Source organism: Carya illinoinensis, chromosome 1 (genome assembly GCF_018687715.1).
Source record: "Carya illinoinensis cultivar Pawnee chromosome 1, C.illinoinensisPawnee_v1, whole genome shotgun sequence".
NCBI classification, from domain to species: Eukaryota; Viridiplantae; Streptophyta; class Magnoliopsida; order Fagales; family Juglandaceae; genus Carya; species Carya illinoinensis.
The window spans coordinates 42,460,970-42,480,661 of NC_056752.1; the positions used below are offsets into that span (position 1 = coordinate 42,460,970).

At 36.0% G+C, this 19,692-nt stretch overlaps 1 protein-coding gene across 1 annotated transcript; it reads left to right on the top strand.

Annotated features, from left to right (window-relative positions):
- Positions 1-3,106: 3,106 nt before the first annotated feature.
- On the top strand, positions 3,107-19,114 carry LOC122275270 (40S ribosomal protein S24-1-like). The gene is made up of 5 exons (XM_043084259.1): positions 3,107-3,178; positions 3,373-3,414; positions 3,543-3,713; positions 18,892-18,978; positions 19,073-19,114. The coding sequence occupies exons 1-5, from the start codon at positions 3,107-3,109 to the stop codon at positions 19,112-19,114; spliced, it is 414 nt and encodes a 137-aa protein (XP_042940193.1).
- Positions 19,115-19,692: the final 578 nt, after the last annotated feature.

Sequence of the window (19,692 nt, forward strand, 5' to 3'; positions counted from 1 at the left end):
TTATTTATTTATTTTATTTATTCATTATAGAATGTGATAAGGCCTAAAGGGTGATCAATACCCAATATGGGCCGACTCTTCAGTTTTAGCCGTTTAGTATCGAGATTGTTATTAATATTATTTACGAAAGCAAACTTATTATATATATATATATATATATATATATATATATATATATATATATATTATTTTATTAGCAATATAATTTTTTTTCTAAGCTGATGCATTTCATTAGTAAGGAGAATTTTACATATTATGATATTACACCATCATTTCATTCATATCTCACTATGACAAAGTGACATAACTACCTATCAACTTTTGAATTTTATTTTTTAAAAGAATAAAAGATATCTCAAAGATGGGGGTCATGACCATTTTAGGCCTTAGAGTAGCAACCAATAACATATTGAACGTATAAAATAAAATCATGAGGATGACTACATCAAATTGTTACCTAGGATGCCCTGCTTATTTTCCTTCCTTCTCCTTGTTGCTACTCGTGCCGTTACCTAAGTTTTCAGTGAATCACTTCCTCCACATAGCTGCTGTCAACCACTGCCCAAAGGCTAGGCTACGATACCTCCACAAGCCGCAATAACCCACATTCAGCAATTTCTCCATGCCTCCTTCCATAGCCACTGATTCTCGTGACAGCCACCAAAGCTCACACCCAGCACCTATCACGCAACACAGCTTAAACCTCCACCATAAACCACCAAGTTGCCATTGTGAGACTCTTTCTACAGACCACTACCACCGTGAGACTCTCCCTATAGACTACTACCACCCAGTTGTACCACCACAAAGCCTCTATTTCGCCACACAAAAACAGAGCTTGTGTTCTCCACCGTGAGCCACAAAGTTGCCCCCAGTTGCTCAGCCTCAAAGCTACTGCGGAACAATTGCGAACCACCAAGATGGGCCAAAGAAATCGCAGCCTAAGTTAATTTTTGTTGAAACCGTAGCTGACATCTACAATTTACCAGCACCTAATGATCCATAAACCTACAAAAATTAGTATACAAAATCAAAGAGGAAAAAAAAAATAGAAAGCCTTGATGGGTGGGTTCAGTGAGAGAGAGACGAGGGTGAGGGGAGGGATATGGCTTCGGTGGGAGAGAGATGAAGGTGAAAGAGATGCTTTGGTGCGGTGCAAACGCATGTTGGGTATAATGGGTGGGCTACATGGTAGGAGCACATTGGAATCTATTTTCAGCTATTTATAGACTAACTTGTTAGAAGTTATTCTCTTCAAAGATCTTATAAAATGTCATATTTATAAAATGAAATGAATATTGAGATAGTAGTGCGACTTATAGCATTTTTAGTCAGTCAATAAAACTAACAAACTTATAAGCATATGTGATTTTTTTGAAAATAACTGCATATACTAGGATAGGTTTTGGATTAGTCATTTTCATTATAAATCATGTTCATTTTAGTTTGTAGAAAATACGTGGAAGCTTCAAGCTTATAAGATTGCCATGTGAAAAAATATCTTATTTTTATCTAAAAATGAAATTATGGATTAAATCAAAATAAGTGAGCGGATGACATAGGTGCCTAGGGTGCTACCCACCCCTATGGGGTAGGCCTACTCTTGCATGTGCAGGGGTTGGGGTTTTCCACCCCGGCACCCACTCCCCGTGTGGGGGCAGGGTACCTCATCTGGGTGCCGAGGTGCGGGGGCGAACACCCAATCTGTCCACCACCCACCTAGGATTGGGTCATTGGCCGCCTAATTAGAATGCTGGGCCCAAAACAAAGTTTAAAAAAATACAAAAAAAACAAACAAAATTTAATAATAAAAATAACAAAAAATAATTTATAACGATAATTTACTAAATTATATACTAATATTATAGTATACTACTAAGTTGCAACTATTAACTAATAATCATAACTAAGTTATTAGTATATTACAATGATAATTAAGAGAAAACTATTACAAAATTACAAATTCATCTAAAAATATTACAAATTTTACTATTGTAGCAACATTACAATTAAATAAATTAACAAAATAATAACATTTCATTCTTCAATGGAATTTGGGGTGGCCAATTGCCAATTGGTAATTGGTAGTAGAAAAGTGAGTTGTACTGACTGCTATGAGACTATAAAAATCGAGATTATAAAACCTGAAACATTAATAATTTAAAATGAAAACAAATTAAAATTATAAACATGAAACAAAAATTAAAAATAAAAACATATATTAGAAATGTAAAAATTATAGATATTAAAAGTACTAATCAAGATGAGATTGGGATCAAGATGAGAGTAATTATATACTTAACTACTTATATATTATTATTATTATTATTATTATTATTATTATAACATATATGCGGGGGCATGATGGGGTATTTGAGGGGTCGGGGTTGAGCCCACCCCACCCATCCCATCCTGCCTCCTCATTGGGGGCGCCAGATGCGAGCGGGGCAGTCGTTCCCTACATCTGGCAGATTAGGGGGGCCAACAAGGCACAAGGTGTAGGGCTCTGCTACCCACCCGTATAGGTGCCAAGAATTATTGACCAGATATTTAAAAAAAAAATTAACACCTGTTTTTATTCAATATTAAAGCTTACGAGAAGTGTTATTGTTATAACAAAATTTTACAAAATTAAATTAGTAATATTATATGATTTAATGTGATACATTAGATCTATTTTATAATAAAAATAATTTTATAATTTGAATTACTACATCAAACCAAGTTAGTTTATAAATTTATTTTATGGTATTTATAAATTTATTTTTTGGTCAAAATATTTCTCAAAACTCAGATCTGGACAACCCCAGTCCACAACTGGAGAGTAACTCCCCAAGAAGCCAAACACAACCGAAGGCATTTCACTCTGCCTTAACTTAAACCCTAATAATACTATCTGGTTTGTTCTCCCTCTTTCAAACGCAACTTCACTCAAGAGCGCTGTCGCCATTGCCAAGTAGACCAAAAGTGAAAGCAACTACCATAGTATGCGGCTCAACTTGCTCCTTCTCCCTTATTAAGGTCTCCAACACTTCCGTAATTGTCTTGTATATGATGCAATGCATGTGTTTTATAATAAGAGGCATTTATGCTTTTCTTCATAACAATGGTGGACAAGGCGGTGACTATTCAGACAAGGAAGTTCATGACCAACAAGCTCCTTTCCAAGAAGCAATTCGTGAGTAATACTATTCAAACTGGTTTCATATAATAACACTCTCTTTCGGTTTGTTTGATTGTTGGGAAGGTTTTGGAATAGAAATAAGATTATGGAAAATCCAAAAACAAACAATTTTACTCTTTGAATACAAACATAAATGATTTGTGTCAAAAAGCTATTACAGCTACAATTGCATTATGTATTTGACGTAGGTCATTGATGTTTTGCATCCTGGGAGGCCCAATGTATCAAAGGTATGGCCTTTTGAATTTCCATTGTTTATTTTCTTATAACTTCCGTTTTTCCATGTTCAAATTGCTTTTTTTTTTTTTTTTTTTTTCCATTTGTATTTAATCGAGTGGGGTTTTCAATTTTAATGAAGGCCGAGCTTAAAGAGAAATTGTCAAGGATGTACGAGGTGAAAGACTCGAATTCCATATTTGTATTCAAGTTCCGTAATCATTTTGGAGGTGGGAAGTCAACTGGGTTCGGGCTGATTTATGATTCAGTTGAGAATGCAAAGAAATATATGCCAAAGTATAGGCTTATTAGGGTAATCTCATATTAGATGCCGGGTTTTACATGTGATTAATTGATATTCCTTGATTGAATGTTTATATAATATGTGGAACACGGTAGGACCTTTTCTTTGAGATATCAATACCTTTATGATTGATTTTATTCTTTGTATAATATTTTTTACTTATGAAAAAAAATAATGTGGAACATATCGTTGATATTTTAAGGCAGGCTTAGCTGAATAGATTAACTCAAAATAGATTAAGGTGATTGATTGTCAACTTAAGTCGATTAGCAAATGGGCTGAGGGTTTGGCTGCATATGATTCTTTGTTTCGCTCTCCAACTCATTTGGTTGTCCTACTCTCGCCCCTGCTAAGATGGGAATGAGTTGGAAGAAAACAACCACTGCTACTGTAAATTGGGAAACTTTGAAATACGAATGCTTTGGATTCTTATAGAGACATTAATGTATTGATTAAAGACTGCCCCTCTATTTTTTTTTTTTTTATTGGTGAGAGAATTTGTGATGTCCCAATGGAAGGCCCAAATTACATGGTCTATACTTCAAAAAGACTAGTCAATGATACAATTGAAGCCCCATTGGAAACTTATACCACCTACCTTGAAACTCCAAGCAATGTGAGGTCCTATATACCACCTACCTTTATCCTTATCATATGGGGTATTACAATTTACCCCTCTTAAATTCCTGGTATCCTTATCGAGCATGTCCATCGTAGGCAATATGGCTTAAATCCCACATTTCTGGTTGGGATAGGCTCTGATATTATTTCTAACTTCCAATAGAAGGCCCAAATCATATGACCTATATTTCAAAAGGACTAGTCAATGATACAATTAGAGCCCCATTGAAACATTATAAAGAGCAATAACTTTTCATTCCCAAGCAATGTGGGATCATATACACTACCTATCCTTATTTTTATCATACGGGGTATCACATTCTGCTCCTTTTAAATTCCCGACATTCTCATCGGGCCTGTCCGTATCATATGGGGTATCACAGAATTAGACTTTTAAGATGTCATATTGATGTTGTTAGCCCAAAAGGTTTTGGGTGAGGCCAATGTGTTCTAGTTAAAATAATACTTTATCAATTGCAAGAACAGTGTGGAGCATACCAATATGGAAAGGTAGGATGAGGTTCCATAAATTAGACGATGATGATGCATGATTAGACTTTTACAAGGATAGGGTTTGAATTGTGAACAACTTAGGCGTGGCTCAAGATAGGGCCAAGTTGCATAAAAGGGACAAAGTTTATCCCAATTAGTTGGGATCAATGCTTAGCTAAGAGAATACATGTGGAGAAAATGATGACTTGATAACAAATTTGTCATCAGAATCTTCTTTAGCCATGTTTTGAACCTCCCCAAAAAAAAGAAAAGGAAAGCTTGGGCTCATTTATGGACATTTGGCTTGATGTAAAAAAGGATAAGAGAAGGAAGAGAAAGTGTGGGAGGGCATTGTTAAAACAATGCCTTGATAAAGAATTTGTTGAGGTAGCTTTAGCTCTCTTAGTTGGTTAGCTAATATCATTGGCCTTCGGATAGCACACCCGGATTCCTAACATCTTCCTTCTAGTTGACAACCCAAGGAGGGAACTCTGTTAGCCCATCAGTAGGATCATAGCTACCCTTATGTAACCAAGATGTTCATTGCTATACCACAATTTGGCCTCTCTTATCCTCAATGGATGAGGTGGTAGTAGATCCAGCCATTGCTATCAAACCTATTGGACATCAAAGGTATCAAACTATTTTCTTTTGCAAACTTCCCCCCAACAACAAAAAAAAAAAAAGTAGGAAAGCAAGAGAAAAGCATGGGGCTTATTTATAGACCTTTGCCTTGGTGTTTTTCTCTTAATATATTATGAGGGCATTGATATAATAGTAGTAGGAGGAGGAGGACCAACCAATTGAATCAAGCACCAGTTAATTGCATTGCTTGATTCAATTGGTTGGTCCTTGAACCCATGGTTGTTTTTATGATTTATTGTAAAATAAGAATATCCAAGGCCATTCAGAGTTATTGTCCAAGGTCATTCAAAGTTATTGTGAGTGACCTTGGTATGCTTGGAGAAAGTAAAGTGCTAGAGAAAAATTGAGGGAGAATCTAGCTTAGAACGAGTAGTCCCTTCCCCTAATTCAATTTGTCCCATGGTCTTTTCATAATGCAAAGTTATTGTCCAATGTTGTTCAAAGATATCATCCAAGGTCGTTCAAAGATATTGTCTAAGGTCGTTCAAAGTTATTGCAAGTGATCTTGGCATGAGTGGAGAAAGCAAAAGTACTAGAAAAATTGTGGGAGAATCTAGCTTAGAATGTTTAGTCCCTTCCCCTCCTCCCCACATGTTATGATAAATTAAGCAAGGAGAAACATTAATCATTATTTAACTATGTCCAAGAGGCTGCTAGTGACAATGGCAGCCAGCTATTTTCCGATTTAATCACAAGTCAACATCAATTATCTATTTCCCTTGAATCATGAGTTAATTGCAAGTTATCTCAAATGTGTTATGTGTGGCCCAATAAATGAGCAGACATTAATGACTTTTGCACATGGGCTACTGTTGCTTGTGTTTTCTTGATATTCAAGTTCCCTTATGCCTTTTATTTTGTATGGAGGTTCTTCTAACGCTCTAGTCTTAACAAGTATGTTAAATTCCATCAATTGTTAGGACTTATTGTTTGGCGCATCCTTGTTTGTCCTTTAGTATTTAGCTAATTATATTCTATTGTAATGAATCCATTCATGAAGTTTAACATTGGTTTAGTGAATTGATGTGCTGAGCTGAATTTGAACTAGCATAAGACTCCTTTCTTTAGACTTTGGATTGACTATGTACAAAATTTAGTAGACTAAGTGCTGTTATAAGCTTAAATAAGATACGACCATGGGAAATATTAGGAAAGACTTAGAATGGGAATGTTGGACTCTTAAAAAGCAGCATGTTCACTAAATAAATTTGGCCAAAATGAGAATGTTAAGATGGATGACAAGGAACGTTAAGGAAGATTAGATGAGAAAGAGTCATCCATACAAAGGTTGGGATGGCTCCTATTGATAAAAACAAAGGAAGTCGCTTAGGATGGTTTGATCATGTGCAATGGAGATCGGTTAGTGTAGCAATGAGAAATAGTTGTTAATTTAAGTCGAGGGAGTGAAAAGAGGTATGTGGAAATTTACAATTACATAGGTAAAAATATATACCTGTGCAATTGAGTTGATTTGAGTTATTGCTGGGGGGGGGGGGGAAGAGAAGAGTTGAGTCAATATTTATATGCAGTTGTTAAGTTGCAAAGTGTGTTCCTTTGTAAGAAACTGCGGCTCGAAGTTTCCTTTCTTACTGTGTTGCAAGAAGGATGCATATTTAGATAGTAATTCTGTAACAGCCCGCTAGAAATTCAATTAAGGAATTTCTATTGATTTTAGGAATCTCGTGAAAACTCCGTAAATTTACACGAATCGACTAAATTACATAGGTTTTAGTCTGTCAATATAGTTAGTGTTATCACTCACTATGGTGCCAGAAATGTGTTTTTAATTATTTGAGATAGTTAGAAGAGTCAGTTTATCTGACGAGCCTCGATCTACGTGTTGAAACTTATTCTACGTACTGTATCTCGATGGCGTGTTCTGAAAGTTATCTTGCGGATTTCAAAGTAAGATAGATATTTTAATGCTTATGAATATTTTAAATATTATGAAAATATCTATAGAAGATATCTATAGAAAATATCTATAGAAGATATTTTCAGTATTATTAGATAAGCTTGTTTTAATGTAGCACAATTATAATATTTTAATGAGCTCTGAAAATATTATAATTGTGGATAATATCTTATATTAAATATTTTAGTTGTTTTAAAATATTAAGAGGTTTAACTTTATGTTGAAAACTCTTATTTAAATTAAATGGTTTTATCCTCTTTGAGTAATTAACGATATTTCACATTTTAAATAATGATGAAGAAATATTATTTTATAAACTTTAGTTTATAAAATAATATTCTATCTTAATTTCTCTCAGTGTTTTATCTTAAATAAAACACTTACGCATTTTCAAATCAGTGTTTAAACTCATCGTTAGATCCTTTTGAAGATTCCGAAGCGTAGGACTGAGATTAAATACCCAAGCCTCTTTCTTTTCTTCCTCACTTTTTCTCTTTTTCTTTTCTTTCTTTCTCTCTTTTCTCTCTCCTCCCTTTCCTCTTCATGGCCGACGTACGTGAACTGATTGCTCCTCCATGTCCGTTCGGTTGAAGCTCCAGCCGGCGTCACCTCCAGCCGCCGTGCCTCACCTCCCTCACCGGCGTGTTCCTCCCTCACCGGCGAACACAACCGCACCGGTGGTGAGCTACACCGGTCACCGATTCTCTCTCCTCCTCTCTTCAAACAAATGGGTCTTAATGCTTTTTCCTCCTCTTTGGACCACCATACACGGCCGAAACGGCCACCAAGCACCACCATTGAAACCACCATGTCAAGGGCTTCCTCCCCATGTCCTTCTTTCTCCCTAACTATCCCTCTTTCTCTGATGGGTCTCCACACACACACGTTCGGTTGCACCGCCGTGCACCACCATCCACGGCCACCCATGGTGTTTCACCACCACCACCTTGTTCCTCTCATCACCACGAACTTCCCCAAGAAATTCCATGGCCAACGGAGCTATGTAGAGCTCTCACTCTCCCTCACTCTCCAAGGCCGAAAATGGCTTCAAACGGCCGATCCGCCGCCGTGAGCCACCGTATGGCCACCACCTCGCCACCACAGCTCCACCACATATTCATCTACCTTTCCCTAGCTTGCCATGAAGTTCTATGGCTTTCATCTACCTCAAGCAAACACCCACCATTCGGATTCACTGTTCACGGCATGATGCCGCCTTGCTCTGCCACCTCTGACCACCACGAGGCCACCATGATCCTTTCCAAGGCCACGCCTAGCTATTCTCAAGCCTGAACCGCCACTTTACGTGGTGGACAGCCACCGTACGCGGTGTTACCGCCACGTACGCTCTTCCGACGCTTAATCATGACGAGCAGCGAGCGACGCACGGGTTAGCCCGTCGATGGTATAACCCTCTATCTCTAGTTATTTACGTTTAAAGTAGTTGATTGGTTTGATTTTTGAAATTCTTGGAGATGATTTGATTTAAGGTCAAAACTTGTGATTTAAGTGGTTGGATCTTTTTACAAAAAAAGTTTGGTGTTGATTATTAGCTTTTTCTAAATGGATGTTTTAAGTATGGTTTTGAACTTAGGATTGGAAGATGTTTGTTGAAAAATTTTGGTTTAAGCACGAATTTTGAAGTTGGAAGGAATTGCAACAAAAATCAAGAGAAATGACCTATGGATGTTTCAGCCATAGTGTGTTTTCCATAGTTGTGTTTTGTTTTAAATTTTTCTAAATTGATATTTGAATTGAGGATAAAATTTACATGAGGCATGTAAATTTTGGTGACTTTTGGAGTTAGTATACAAAATCCTTAAGTTATGGGTAAAACGGTCATTTTCCTACATGCAGAGAGTAAAATGGAAATTTTACTCTTTAAGTTAGTAATTTCCATATTTCAATTTATTAGTGATTTAGTGCTAACTTTTAGAATTACTAATTACAGTTCCTCATGATCGCGCTTAAGGTTTTATAAGAAACGCGGAGATCGAGGTAAGTTAGCTTTTAACTTACTAGCAGTCTACTGTGTATGTGTGCTAAGTAAAGGAACTACAGTGTATGTATGTATGTTATCATATATGTCATGCCATGCCAAGTTATCACGTAATTGTCTATTATACAGAATTTATTCTGTCATCAATTTTTATCTGTTACATAATATATTCTGTCATGTATTACTGTACATTACAAGTATGTCATGTTAAATATATTGTCTATTATATGTTATGCCATGTTACGAAATGTTTCTATCTTAAGTTGGTCATGTATTTCAAGTTATGTTCAAATCACGTTATGTTACGTTAGGGCTCCAGTCCTTTCGTATTCCAGTCACGTTTCATCTTGAATACATTCAGTTTGTGTAGAATACATGAGGCCACAACAACTGTGGAGTATGTATTTAACTGCATTGTGATGTGTAGAATACATGGGGCCACAACAACTGTGGAGTATGTATTTACACGTAGAATACATGGGGCCACAACAACTGTGGAGTATGTATTTTTCATGTTAATTCAAGTTTCAGAATAAGTTCATACTAAGTCCAGTTTCAGATCAAGTTCATGTCAAGTCAAGTTCAGTTCATGTTTCAATTTAAGTTATGTCAATTATGCTATGTTGTACGCTAAGTTATGCTTTAATTACTTATGAATATGATTATGCATTTATGCTTTTACTGTCATCCATGCATCATTAGCTTGTGTGGAAGTTTTTTTGTTAACTTGCTGAGATTTGTAATCAAATCTCACTGTGGTAGTCCCAACTACCATTCCCCCCGAATGGTAGATCTTGTTACAGGACCTGAAGGAGAATCAGGAGCTGACCAACTAGACACAGTTGACTGAGCGACGATGCAACGTCAATGTTAATAAAGTAGTTAACGTAAATTATTACTTGTACGATGGAGTTGCATCTCCAGTACTTTTTGAATCATAATCATTTTGGACTAGTGTTATGATCTTAGTTGTTCAATGAGTCTTTGTATATCAAGTATGTTTCAAGCATTTGAGATATTTTCAATTTGGTGCATAGTATTGCTAAAGAAATAATTTATTCGCTGCGAATATTGCATAATGTTAGATGCATGTTAGGAACATTGCATCTTATATGTCATGAATGGGGGCAGGTAACCTTGTATTATATGTCTCGACGCTTCAAATGTCCGTCCAATCCCAAACGGAATTTGGGGCGTCACAAATTCTCTATGTTATCCAAGTTCCTTTCTGGTGAGATGATGCAAAAGATGTCTTTGAATCCTCAGCTACGCGTTCTATTCATAGAAGATTTTATCAAATCTAACACGCTCAGTAGTGCTGACTCATTTTTTGCTAGAGTCTTATATTTTGGTTGATTGGATTATCTTTTTTAATTGTGGATGTCGTTGGGAAAAAGAGAGAAATTTGTCATGTGCAAGTAAACGTGGTTCAATTAGACATGCCAAGCTCTTATAATGTTGTGTTAGATTCAAATGTAGCTTTGCCTTGTGTGGTCATGAGGAAGAACAAATGGCAGTATAGTTCTGCACATAAATTTATTATCTTCTAGCATATAAAATTTGTTCCTACAAATCTTCGATCCATGAGTTGATATATGCAGTGCATTGTTTTGTATTTATAAGAGGTGATTGTTGAATATGGAGTTCTCTCTCTCTCTCTCTCTCTCTTGTCATGACCTTCATCTTCCATCTCTTGTGCTTCTCGCCATAGATGATCCTTGATCCTTTTTCATTGTCTTCTTTCTTATTGTTTTCGATTTTTCCTTCTTTTTTATCTGATCGTTTGTTCTGTTAGTTCTCTGGGGTGTTTATGATTTGTTTTGTGCGATGGGGTCGTATTGGGGGTTACATATTGATCAGAAATTTTTTAACTTGAAAAAAGAGAATGCTCATTGGTGGAGGATTACTGAGAGTAGTCGGAGGGTCACTAAGTTCATATCCATTGATGCTGATGCTATGGTCTGGTTAGCTTGTACTATTGGAGATGGTTTAGGGATTGTTGGGTCGAGTGAGTTTTTTTAAAACTAGTAGGATTGGGAATCGAGTTATGGTTGTTCAAAGAGGTCTAAACAGACATTGAAGTTTTTGTCTTTATTGGAGTTTGGTCATGATAAAAGAAGGGGTTTCATTGTTGTTCCAGAAGGTATGAAGGGAGAGGGGTGGCGGAGGTTTGGTGGTTTGTTGAGAGAACTTGTTCCTTTTTCCTTTGTTCAGCGTGAAAAAATCAGGGTACCCGTGAAGGTTGCCTCTAATCCAGTTATTGTAGAGAGTTGTAAAGGCACTTTTGTTGAGGTAGTTAAGAAAGCAACGCCATGTATGGAGGGGAATAAGGTGGGTAGAGGTAAGACTAGTGAGAAGATTTCGTTGCTGGGTAAGCAGGTGCATAAGTCTGTTAATCTTTTAAAAGGTGATGGGTTGAATTCTGTAGTTAGTTCATTAAGAGATGGGAAGAACTTTCCATTGAAGGCTATGTATAAGGCTTTGTTGGAAATGAAGTCGAATGTGGACTTGTTACTGAGTTGGGTTAAAGTAGGCCTAGGCCCATTGGCATTTGAGTGTAATTTTGCTGAGGATGGGCTAGATAATAAGGAGATTGCTTTGGGCATAAATGGGTTAGAGAATGGGCTGGATATTGAGGATACCGGGAGAGATAATGGGAAGGTTGTGATGGATGGGCCGGGTTTGGTCAAAAGCCCAATAAGGGCTTGGAAGGCCAAGTCGATTTTCAGTATTTCAGGCGTATCGGGTTTGGCTTCTTCAAGCTCTACGGCCGCCTATTGTTTTGATGAATGCGATTGCGGCACAGACTTTGTCACCGGTCTCAGGCAATCCTTCTGGTGATTCTCCGATCAAAGTTCTGTCGCCGATGGTGGATGAGGGTGTTTTAGAGGTTCAGGAAAAAGAAAATGATGTGTTTTTACATACGAAAGATATGGAAGAAGGGGCATTGGTTGAAAATAATGATGGGGGTTCTCTCAATCAAGTAGATTTGTTAATCCCTTTGAATCCCGTTGTCCTTTCGAACATTATTGGTCTTTGAGAAGCCTCTATAAATGGTTGGGGGTCTTGTAGGTATTCATAATCTGGAAATGGTATGGGGTCTCATGGGAGATTTTGATGATTCTGTTGTGGTTTTGAAGGAAATCCAACAGTTGGCTTGTTTTTCTGAGTCTGTGCAGCGGGATGGGTCCTTACAGATGATGGTTAGAGAGGTTGATGGGGATAAAGATGACATTGGCAGTTATGTTCCTTTATGTTCTATTCATCCGAATCAAAATTCCAGTTTATCTTCGGATTGGGTGTTTAAAAAAGTAGAAGAATTACAAGAGTTTTTGGAAAAATCATGTGTAGGGTATGAAGAGCAGTTTAAGGCTCTTCTTATTGCTGTTGAAGGTGGTAGATCCACTGCTGTGAAGTCAGCGCTGAAAAGGGATAGGAAGCTAAAGCGGTTAAAAAGTTTCATTAATTATTTGGAAGTGCAAGGTACCATTTAGAATTGCATTCTTTGTCTAGACAGCATTTATTGGGCGGATTCTTACATCGGATAATTTGAGAAAGTGTGGGTTCATTATTTCAGATTGGTGTTATATGTGTAAGTGTGATGAGGAATCTATTGATCGTCTCTTATTATACTGTGAAGTGGCCCAGTTGGTATGAAGTTTTTAATCGGATAAGGGCGGCATGGGTCATGCCTAGAAGTGTTTAGGATCTTATGTGTTGTTGGAAAGGTATTCGGGGAAATGCTCAAATAGCTGCTGTGTGGAGAATGATACCTCACTGCATTATGCGGTGTGTGGTTGGAGAGAAACAAGAGGTGTTTCGAAGATATGGAGCACTCTTTGGCTAAACTGAAACATTTTTTCTATAGTACACTGCTTTCCTGGGTTTCGGCCATTATTTGTAACAAAGATAATCTCCATACTTTGCTTGTACTACTTAGCTACAACCTGACATGTTCTTTGTATTATGTATACCTTTAGTGTACTCAGGATATGCCTCTTTTATTAATAAAACTTAATTTTACCTATAAAAAAAATCCATTAATTATGATTCTAATGAGGGAAGTGTGGGGAGGGATAGGTCAAAAGGGAGGGGGTCTTTGTCTTCTAATGAAGCTTAAAATTCTCTCTTGGAATGTAAGGGGATCAACAATGTTAACAAACATCTTCGTATTAGATATCTTCTTCGAAGTTGAAAAGTTGACATTGTTTGTCTTCAAGAGACAAAGCTATGTTTTATAGATAGACATATTATTTATAGTTTGTGGGGTTGTTCTTTTGTGTGGTGGTGTTATTTAGCTTCTTTAGGTGTATCTGGAGGTGTGCTATTGATGTGGAATAAGAGAGTGGTGGAGCTGGTAGAGGAGTGCATTGGGGATTACTTAGTGGCAGTTTCTTTCAAAAACATTGAAGATGGGTGGAGGTGGGCTTGTGCAGGAGTTTATGGGCCTAATTTAGACTGTGATAGATGTTTTTTGTGGGAGTAGTTGGTGGGTTTGTATTCTTTATGGGATTTACCTTGGTGTTGGTGTGGTGACTTTAATATTGTTCGGTTTCCTTGTTAGAGAGATGGGGCTACATTGTCAACAGTTTCTATAAAGGATTTTTCGAAATTGACTTTTGAGTTGAATCTTGTAGATCTCCCTTTAGTAGGGGGCTTATACTTGGTCTAATAGTAAAGGATGGTCAAGATTGGATAGATCCTTAGGATCAATTTGGTTACGTAGTTCAGATGAGATAAGATGAGATATTTTGAATAGTAATGAATAAAATATTGTTATAATATAATTTTTTAATATTAATTTTGTATTGAGATTTGAAAAAGTTGAATTGTTTATTATATTTTATATGAAATTTTGAAAAAGTTGTAATGATTAGATGAAATGAGATTGTTTGGTTTTTGATAACCAATCCGAGCAGTTTCTTCTTTATGGGAGTCTCATTACCCGAACCTATGTCAAAAGAGGTTGGATCCTGTTTGTTCTAACCATCTCCCTATTTTGCTTGATTTTGGGGGTATTCATGGGGGTAAGCGCTATTTCAAGTTTGAGAATATGTGGCTTCAAGTTGATGGATTTGTGGAGAATGTTAGGAGTTGGTGGTCCTCTTATTCTTTATCTGATTCTCCTAGCTTTATTGTGGTTGAAAAATTAAAAGCTCTTAAATCTGATTTGAAAAAGTGGAATGAAGTCTTTAGATATATGGAAGTGCAGAAAAATCTTCTTTGGGATGAGTTGCATGCGTTGGAGGAAGGGGCTATTAATGAGGATTCATTCTTAAGGAAAATTGAGGTTGTGGATGAAATTGGGAAGGTTTTATTGTTGGAAGAAATTTCTTGGAGGCAAAAATCTAGGGTGTTGTGGCTGAATGAGGGGGATAAACGTACTAAATTTTTTCATAAGATGGCTAAGTCACATAGGCATAATAATGCCATTGAAGTCCTCCATTCAGGCTCTAATGTGTTACAATCACCTGAAGAGATTCAAGATCATATTGTGAAGTTTTATGAATAGCTTCTTGCTGAAACTGCATAGTTGTGACCCAAGCTTGATGGTTTGAGCTTTGATCAACTTGACTCTAATGCTGTAAACCGGTTGGAAAGGCCATTTGATGAAGAGGAGGTGCATCAGGTGGTGAAAGGTATGTGTAAAGATAAAGAGTCGGGTCCAGACGGATTTTCTATGGGTTTTTTTCAAGAGTGTTGAGATATAATGAACGATGAACTGATGCAGATTTTTAGGGATTTTTATTCTAGTTTTAAGTTTGAAAAATCCTTAAATGCTACTTTTATTGCTCTCATTCTGAAGATTGTTGGTGCTTTTGAGTTGAAAGATTTCCATCCTATTAGTCTAGTAGGAGGGGTTTATAAAATTCTTTCAAAGGTGTTAGCTAACCGTATGAGTATGGTGATGGATAAAATCATTTCAAAGCATTAAAATGCTTTCATTTTGGGTAGGCAAATTTTGGATGCTGTTTTGATTGTTAATGAGTGTTTGGATAGCCACTTGAAGGATGGTATACTGGGGGTTCTTTGTAAATTGGACATGGAGAAGGCATACGATCATGTATATTGGGATTTTATTTTCTATATGCTTAGAATGTGTGGTTTTGGGAATAGGTGGTGTGGATGGATTAAACATTGTGTTACAACTACTTGGTTTCTGTTTTAGTGAATGGTATCTCGTGGTTTTTTTAAGTCTTCGCTGGGTTTGAGACAAGGGTGTCTGTTATCCCCTTTTCTTTTTGTTATTGTTATGGAGCCTTTGAGTAGAATGGTGGAGGCTATTGTGAGGGGGGTTTTCTTGGTGGTTTTTCGTTGGGAAACAATAGTAATCGTGTTATTTCTATTTCTCACTTAATTTTTATGGATGATACTCTTATTTTTTGTGATGCTGATTCATGTCATATTCAAGCTTTAAGAGCTGTTCTGGAAGCTGTTTCGGGCCTCAAGGTGAACTTGAGAAAGTTGGAATTGGTTCTGGTGGGTGAGGTGAGGAATGTCAACTCTCTTGCGAAATTCTTGGGTTGTAAAGTTGCTTCTCTTCCGCTGAGATATTTTGGACTTCCCTTGGGGGTGTCCTTTAGGAGGGTTTAGGATGGGGTAATTGAGAAAGTGGAGCAAAGATTGTTGGGTTGGAAGAGGCTTTACTTGTCAAAAGGGGGGAGGTTAATTCTTATCGAAAGCGCCCTTTTCAATCTTCTCACATATTATCTTTCTTTATTTCTATTGCCAGTGAGAGTGGCTATTAATTGGATTGAAAAATTATTTAGAGCTTTTTTATGGGGTGGTTTAGGAGAGGAGAATAAATTTTATCTTGTGAATTGGAATAGGGTGATTTGTCCATTAGTGAATGGTGGCTTCAATGGTGTGGGGATGAGAGATCTGAATATTTTTAATAAGGCATTATTGGGGAAGTGGTTGTGGAGATTTCATAAGGAATGTGATGCTTTATGGAGAGAGGTGATTGACGGGAAATATGGGCGTGAGTGTGGTAGATGGTGTTCTAAGGAGGGTAAGGGGTCTTATGGTGTTTGCCTTTGGAAATATATTAGGAAGGGGTGGAACATTTTTGAAAAACATATCAAGTTTGAAAGTTGGAGTTGGTGATAGAATCCGATTCTGGTTTAATGAGTGGTGTAGTGAGAGACCTCTTAATGCTGTTTTTCCTTTAGTTTTCAGTTTGGTTGGTGATCAGCAGGTTTCTGTTTCAGAGGTGTTATGTCATGTGGATGAGACCATATATTGAAATGTTATTTGTACTAGAAATGCACATGATTGGGAACTTGATGAGATTGCAGATTTTTTATATTCTGAAAAGATAGATGCAAATGGGAGAGATCGGTTGCTGTGAAAATAGTTGGGGAGTAATAAAATTTTCTGTTAAGTCATTTTATAAGGTGTTGTATGCTCAACAACATGTTTTTTTTTTTTTTTTTTTTTTTTTTTTTTTTTTTTTTTTTTTTTTATCCATAGAAGAGCATTTGGAAGGTTTGTGTGCCATCTAAAGTTGCCTTTTTCACTTGAATTGCTGCACTATGGAAGATTTTGACCGTTGATAATTTGAGAAAGCATGGTATGATTATTATGGAATGGTGTTTTATGTGTAAAAATGATGGTGAGTCGATTGATCATCTTTTTCTTCATTGTGAGGTGGCTAGGGAGTTATGGATTTGTATTCTTGGTAGAGTAGGGCTGAGTTGGGTTATGCCTAAGAGGGTGGTGGAGGTTTTCGCCTGCTGGAACAGAAATCATAATAGCTCTCAATTGGATGTGGCTTGGAGGATGATACCATTGTGTTTATTGCGGTGTGTATGGACAGAAATGAATGATAGATGTTTTAACAACTAGAAAAGAGCAGCGGGGGATATCTGGAATTTCTTTGTGTCTTCTCTTTTTCAGTGGTTTTCTGCTATTGTATTAAAGGGAAAGAGTGTTCATGAGTTTTTGTTTTCTTTTTAGCTTTCTAGAATGTAATTAGGTGCCTCATCTTGTATGCTTCTTGTGTACATGGGCTCCGCTTAGTTTCATTCGTTTTAATATGTTGCCCAGATTACTAATACAAGAAGGGGGTGAATTGAGTTATATTTAAAAATTAAAAATTATAAATCAAATACACAATATAAAATATAAACAAAATATGAAACAACAATAAATATAAAGAGCAAGGGTAAGAGAGAAGTAAACTCAGTATGTTAACGAGGTTTGACCCTACTGCCTACATCCTCGCCTCAAGCTACCATTTGAGAATCCCAAAATTCACTATTCAACCTCATTCAGGTGGAGATAGAAACCTATTACACCTTTAAACAACACTGTTATAAAGGATCCATGTAGAACACCCTCTATACTTACAATCACCTTACACGTGGTGATTCATCTATTCCCTATGTAGAACATTTTCTACACGTAAAAGGGTTACACACACCCTTTTACTGATACAAGAGTTGATAGTGGGTAGGTTATTTGAAAACACTCATCAATGAGTGAAATAAGAACAATACAACGCAAACTATATCTCTCAAAATGAACAAGGGTTAAGGCTTAATGTTTAAAGAAGAGAGAATAAAAATTTTAAATGAATGTTGTATGCTCTTGGTGTTGTAAATGTGAAACTCTCAAATGATCTGTTTATAGGCATATGAGATTTCATATTCAAATTTAAAAATATTCACATGTCAGAGACAACATCATTCACTTTTTAAAAATTTAAAAAGATTCACATATCAAAAACAACATCATTTACTTTTCAAAAATTTTAAACCTAATTTTTTTACTTTTGCATATGACAAAATGAGCACACTTTACTTTTCAAATTTTTCAAACAAAATCATCTACCTTTTGCATAAGTAAAAAAAAAATCATTGACTTTTGAAAATATTCAAATAAAGCATGTACATGTAAAAGATGACAATCAATCATCTTTAATATTTTCAAAATTTTTAAATAAAATAATCTACTTTTTGTATAAGTAAAAAATATCATTAATCACTTTTGAAAATATTCAAATAAAGCATGCACATGTGAAAGATGACAATCAATCATTTTTAATATTTTCAAAATTCAAACCTTTAATCATATCATGTGTATGTGAAAGATGACAATCAATCATCTTTTAAAATTTTCAAATATAATTTTTTAAATATTGATGCACATGTTGAAAATATATTCATTTAAAAAAATATATATTTTAATGCTTTATGATAAAATATTAATTTTAAGCCTTAATCTTAATTTCGAATTTTTAAGAGATTTATAATATTACTCTATGACTTTAATGTGAATTTATTCCTTTCTTGCTCATGCTTAGTTCTTTAATATGCTTGATTCTATTGTATAGATAATTTAAATTTGAGACTTATTTATTCTTTAAATTTATTTATTATTATTAAAATCTATATGTAAATATATAATTATATGAAATTTGAAATTGTAAGTTCAACGCAATAAAATTTATTACTTAAAAAAAATTGTTCTTTATTTAGGTTCTGCTGAATAATTATTGCTTGTGATGGCAGAATAGACTGGATACCAAGGTGGAAAAGTCAAGGAAGCAGTTAAAGGAAAGGAAAAACAGGGCCAAGAAAATCCGAGGTGTAAAGAAGGTAATGAAGCCACCTTTGAAATTCAACACTCTCTCTCTCTCTGTGATTGGACTTCTCTATACACTCCAATTGTTTCTATGTCTCATATGTGCAGACTAAGGCTGGTGATGCTGCCAAGGGCGGGAAGAAGAAGTGAGATTATTATGATTACGCCTTGCCTATTCAGTAATGTAATAGCTGGATCCCAGAGGATGTTTATTCTTTTTATTCTGCTAGCTATAATTTTAGGCATCTGACTTCATTTTTGAGACGTAATATGCTCATTGCTCTGATTATAGAACTCTGAAATCTGTCTACCTATGCTGTGAGAATCTGATTTACCAGGGGAAAAAAAAAAAAATGTGAGAATGCGCATTCAGTCAACGCATTAACATGAAAGTGATGTACACTCCTCCAAGTCCTCTTGAGCCTCTTTTTTTGCGATCATTCAACATTCTCTACCTAATTCTGATATTGATAATTAGAAATGGGGAAGAGTTTTCTCTGCTTATTCGATTTGCTGATTTGGAAGCAATTAAGAATGTGGTTGACAAGAGTTCAGATTACCAAGACTAGAGTTGTGCATGGTTGGAAAAGGGCAAAAACTCCTGCCTTTACCAGCTCAATTGTGTTAACAACTAATGCATTAAATGATGCCAAATGCTTTTGATTTGAATACATTACACCATGCAAAAAAGAAAAAAAAAGACGACCGTCGCAGTGGTCCGGAGCCGT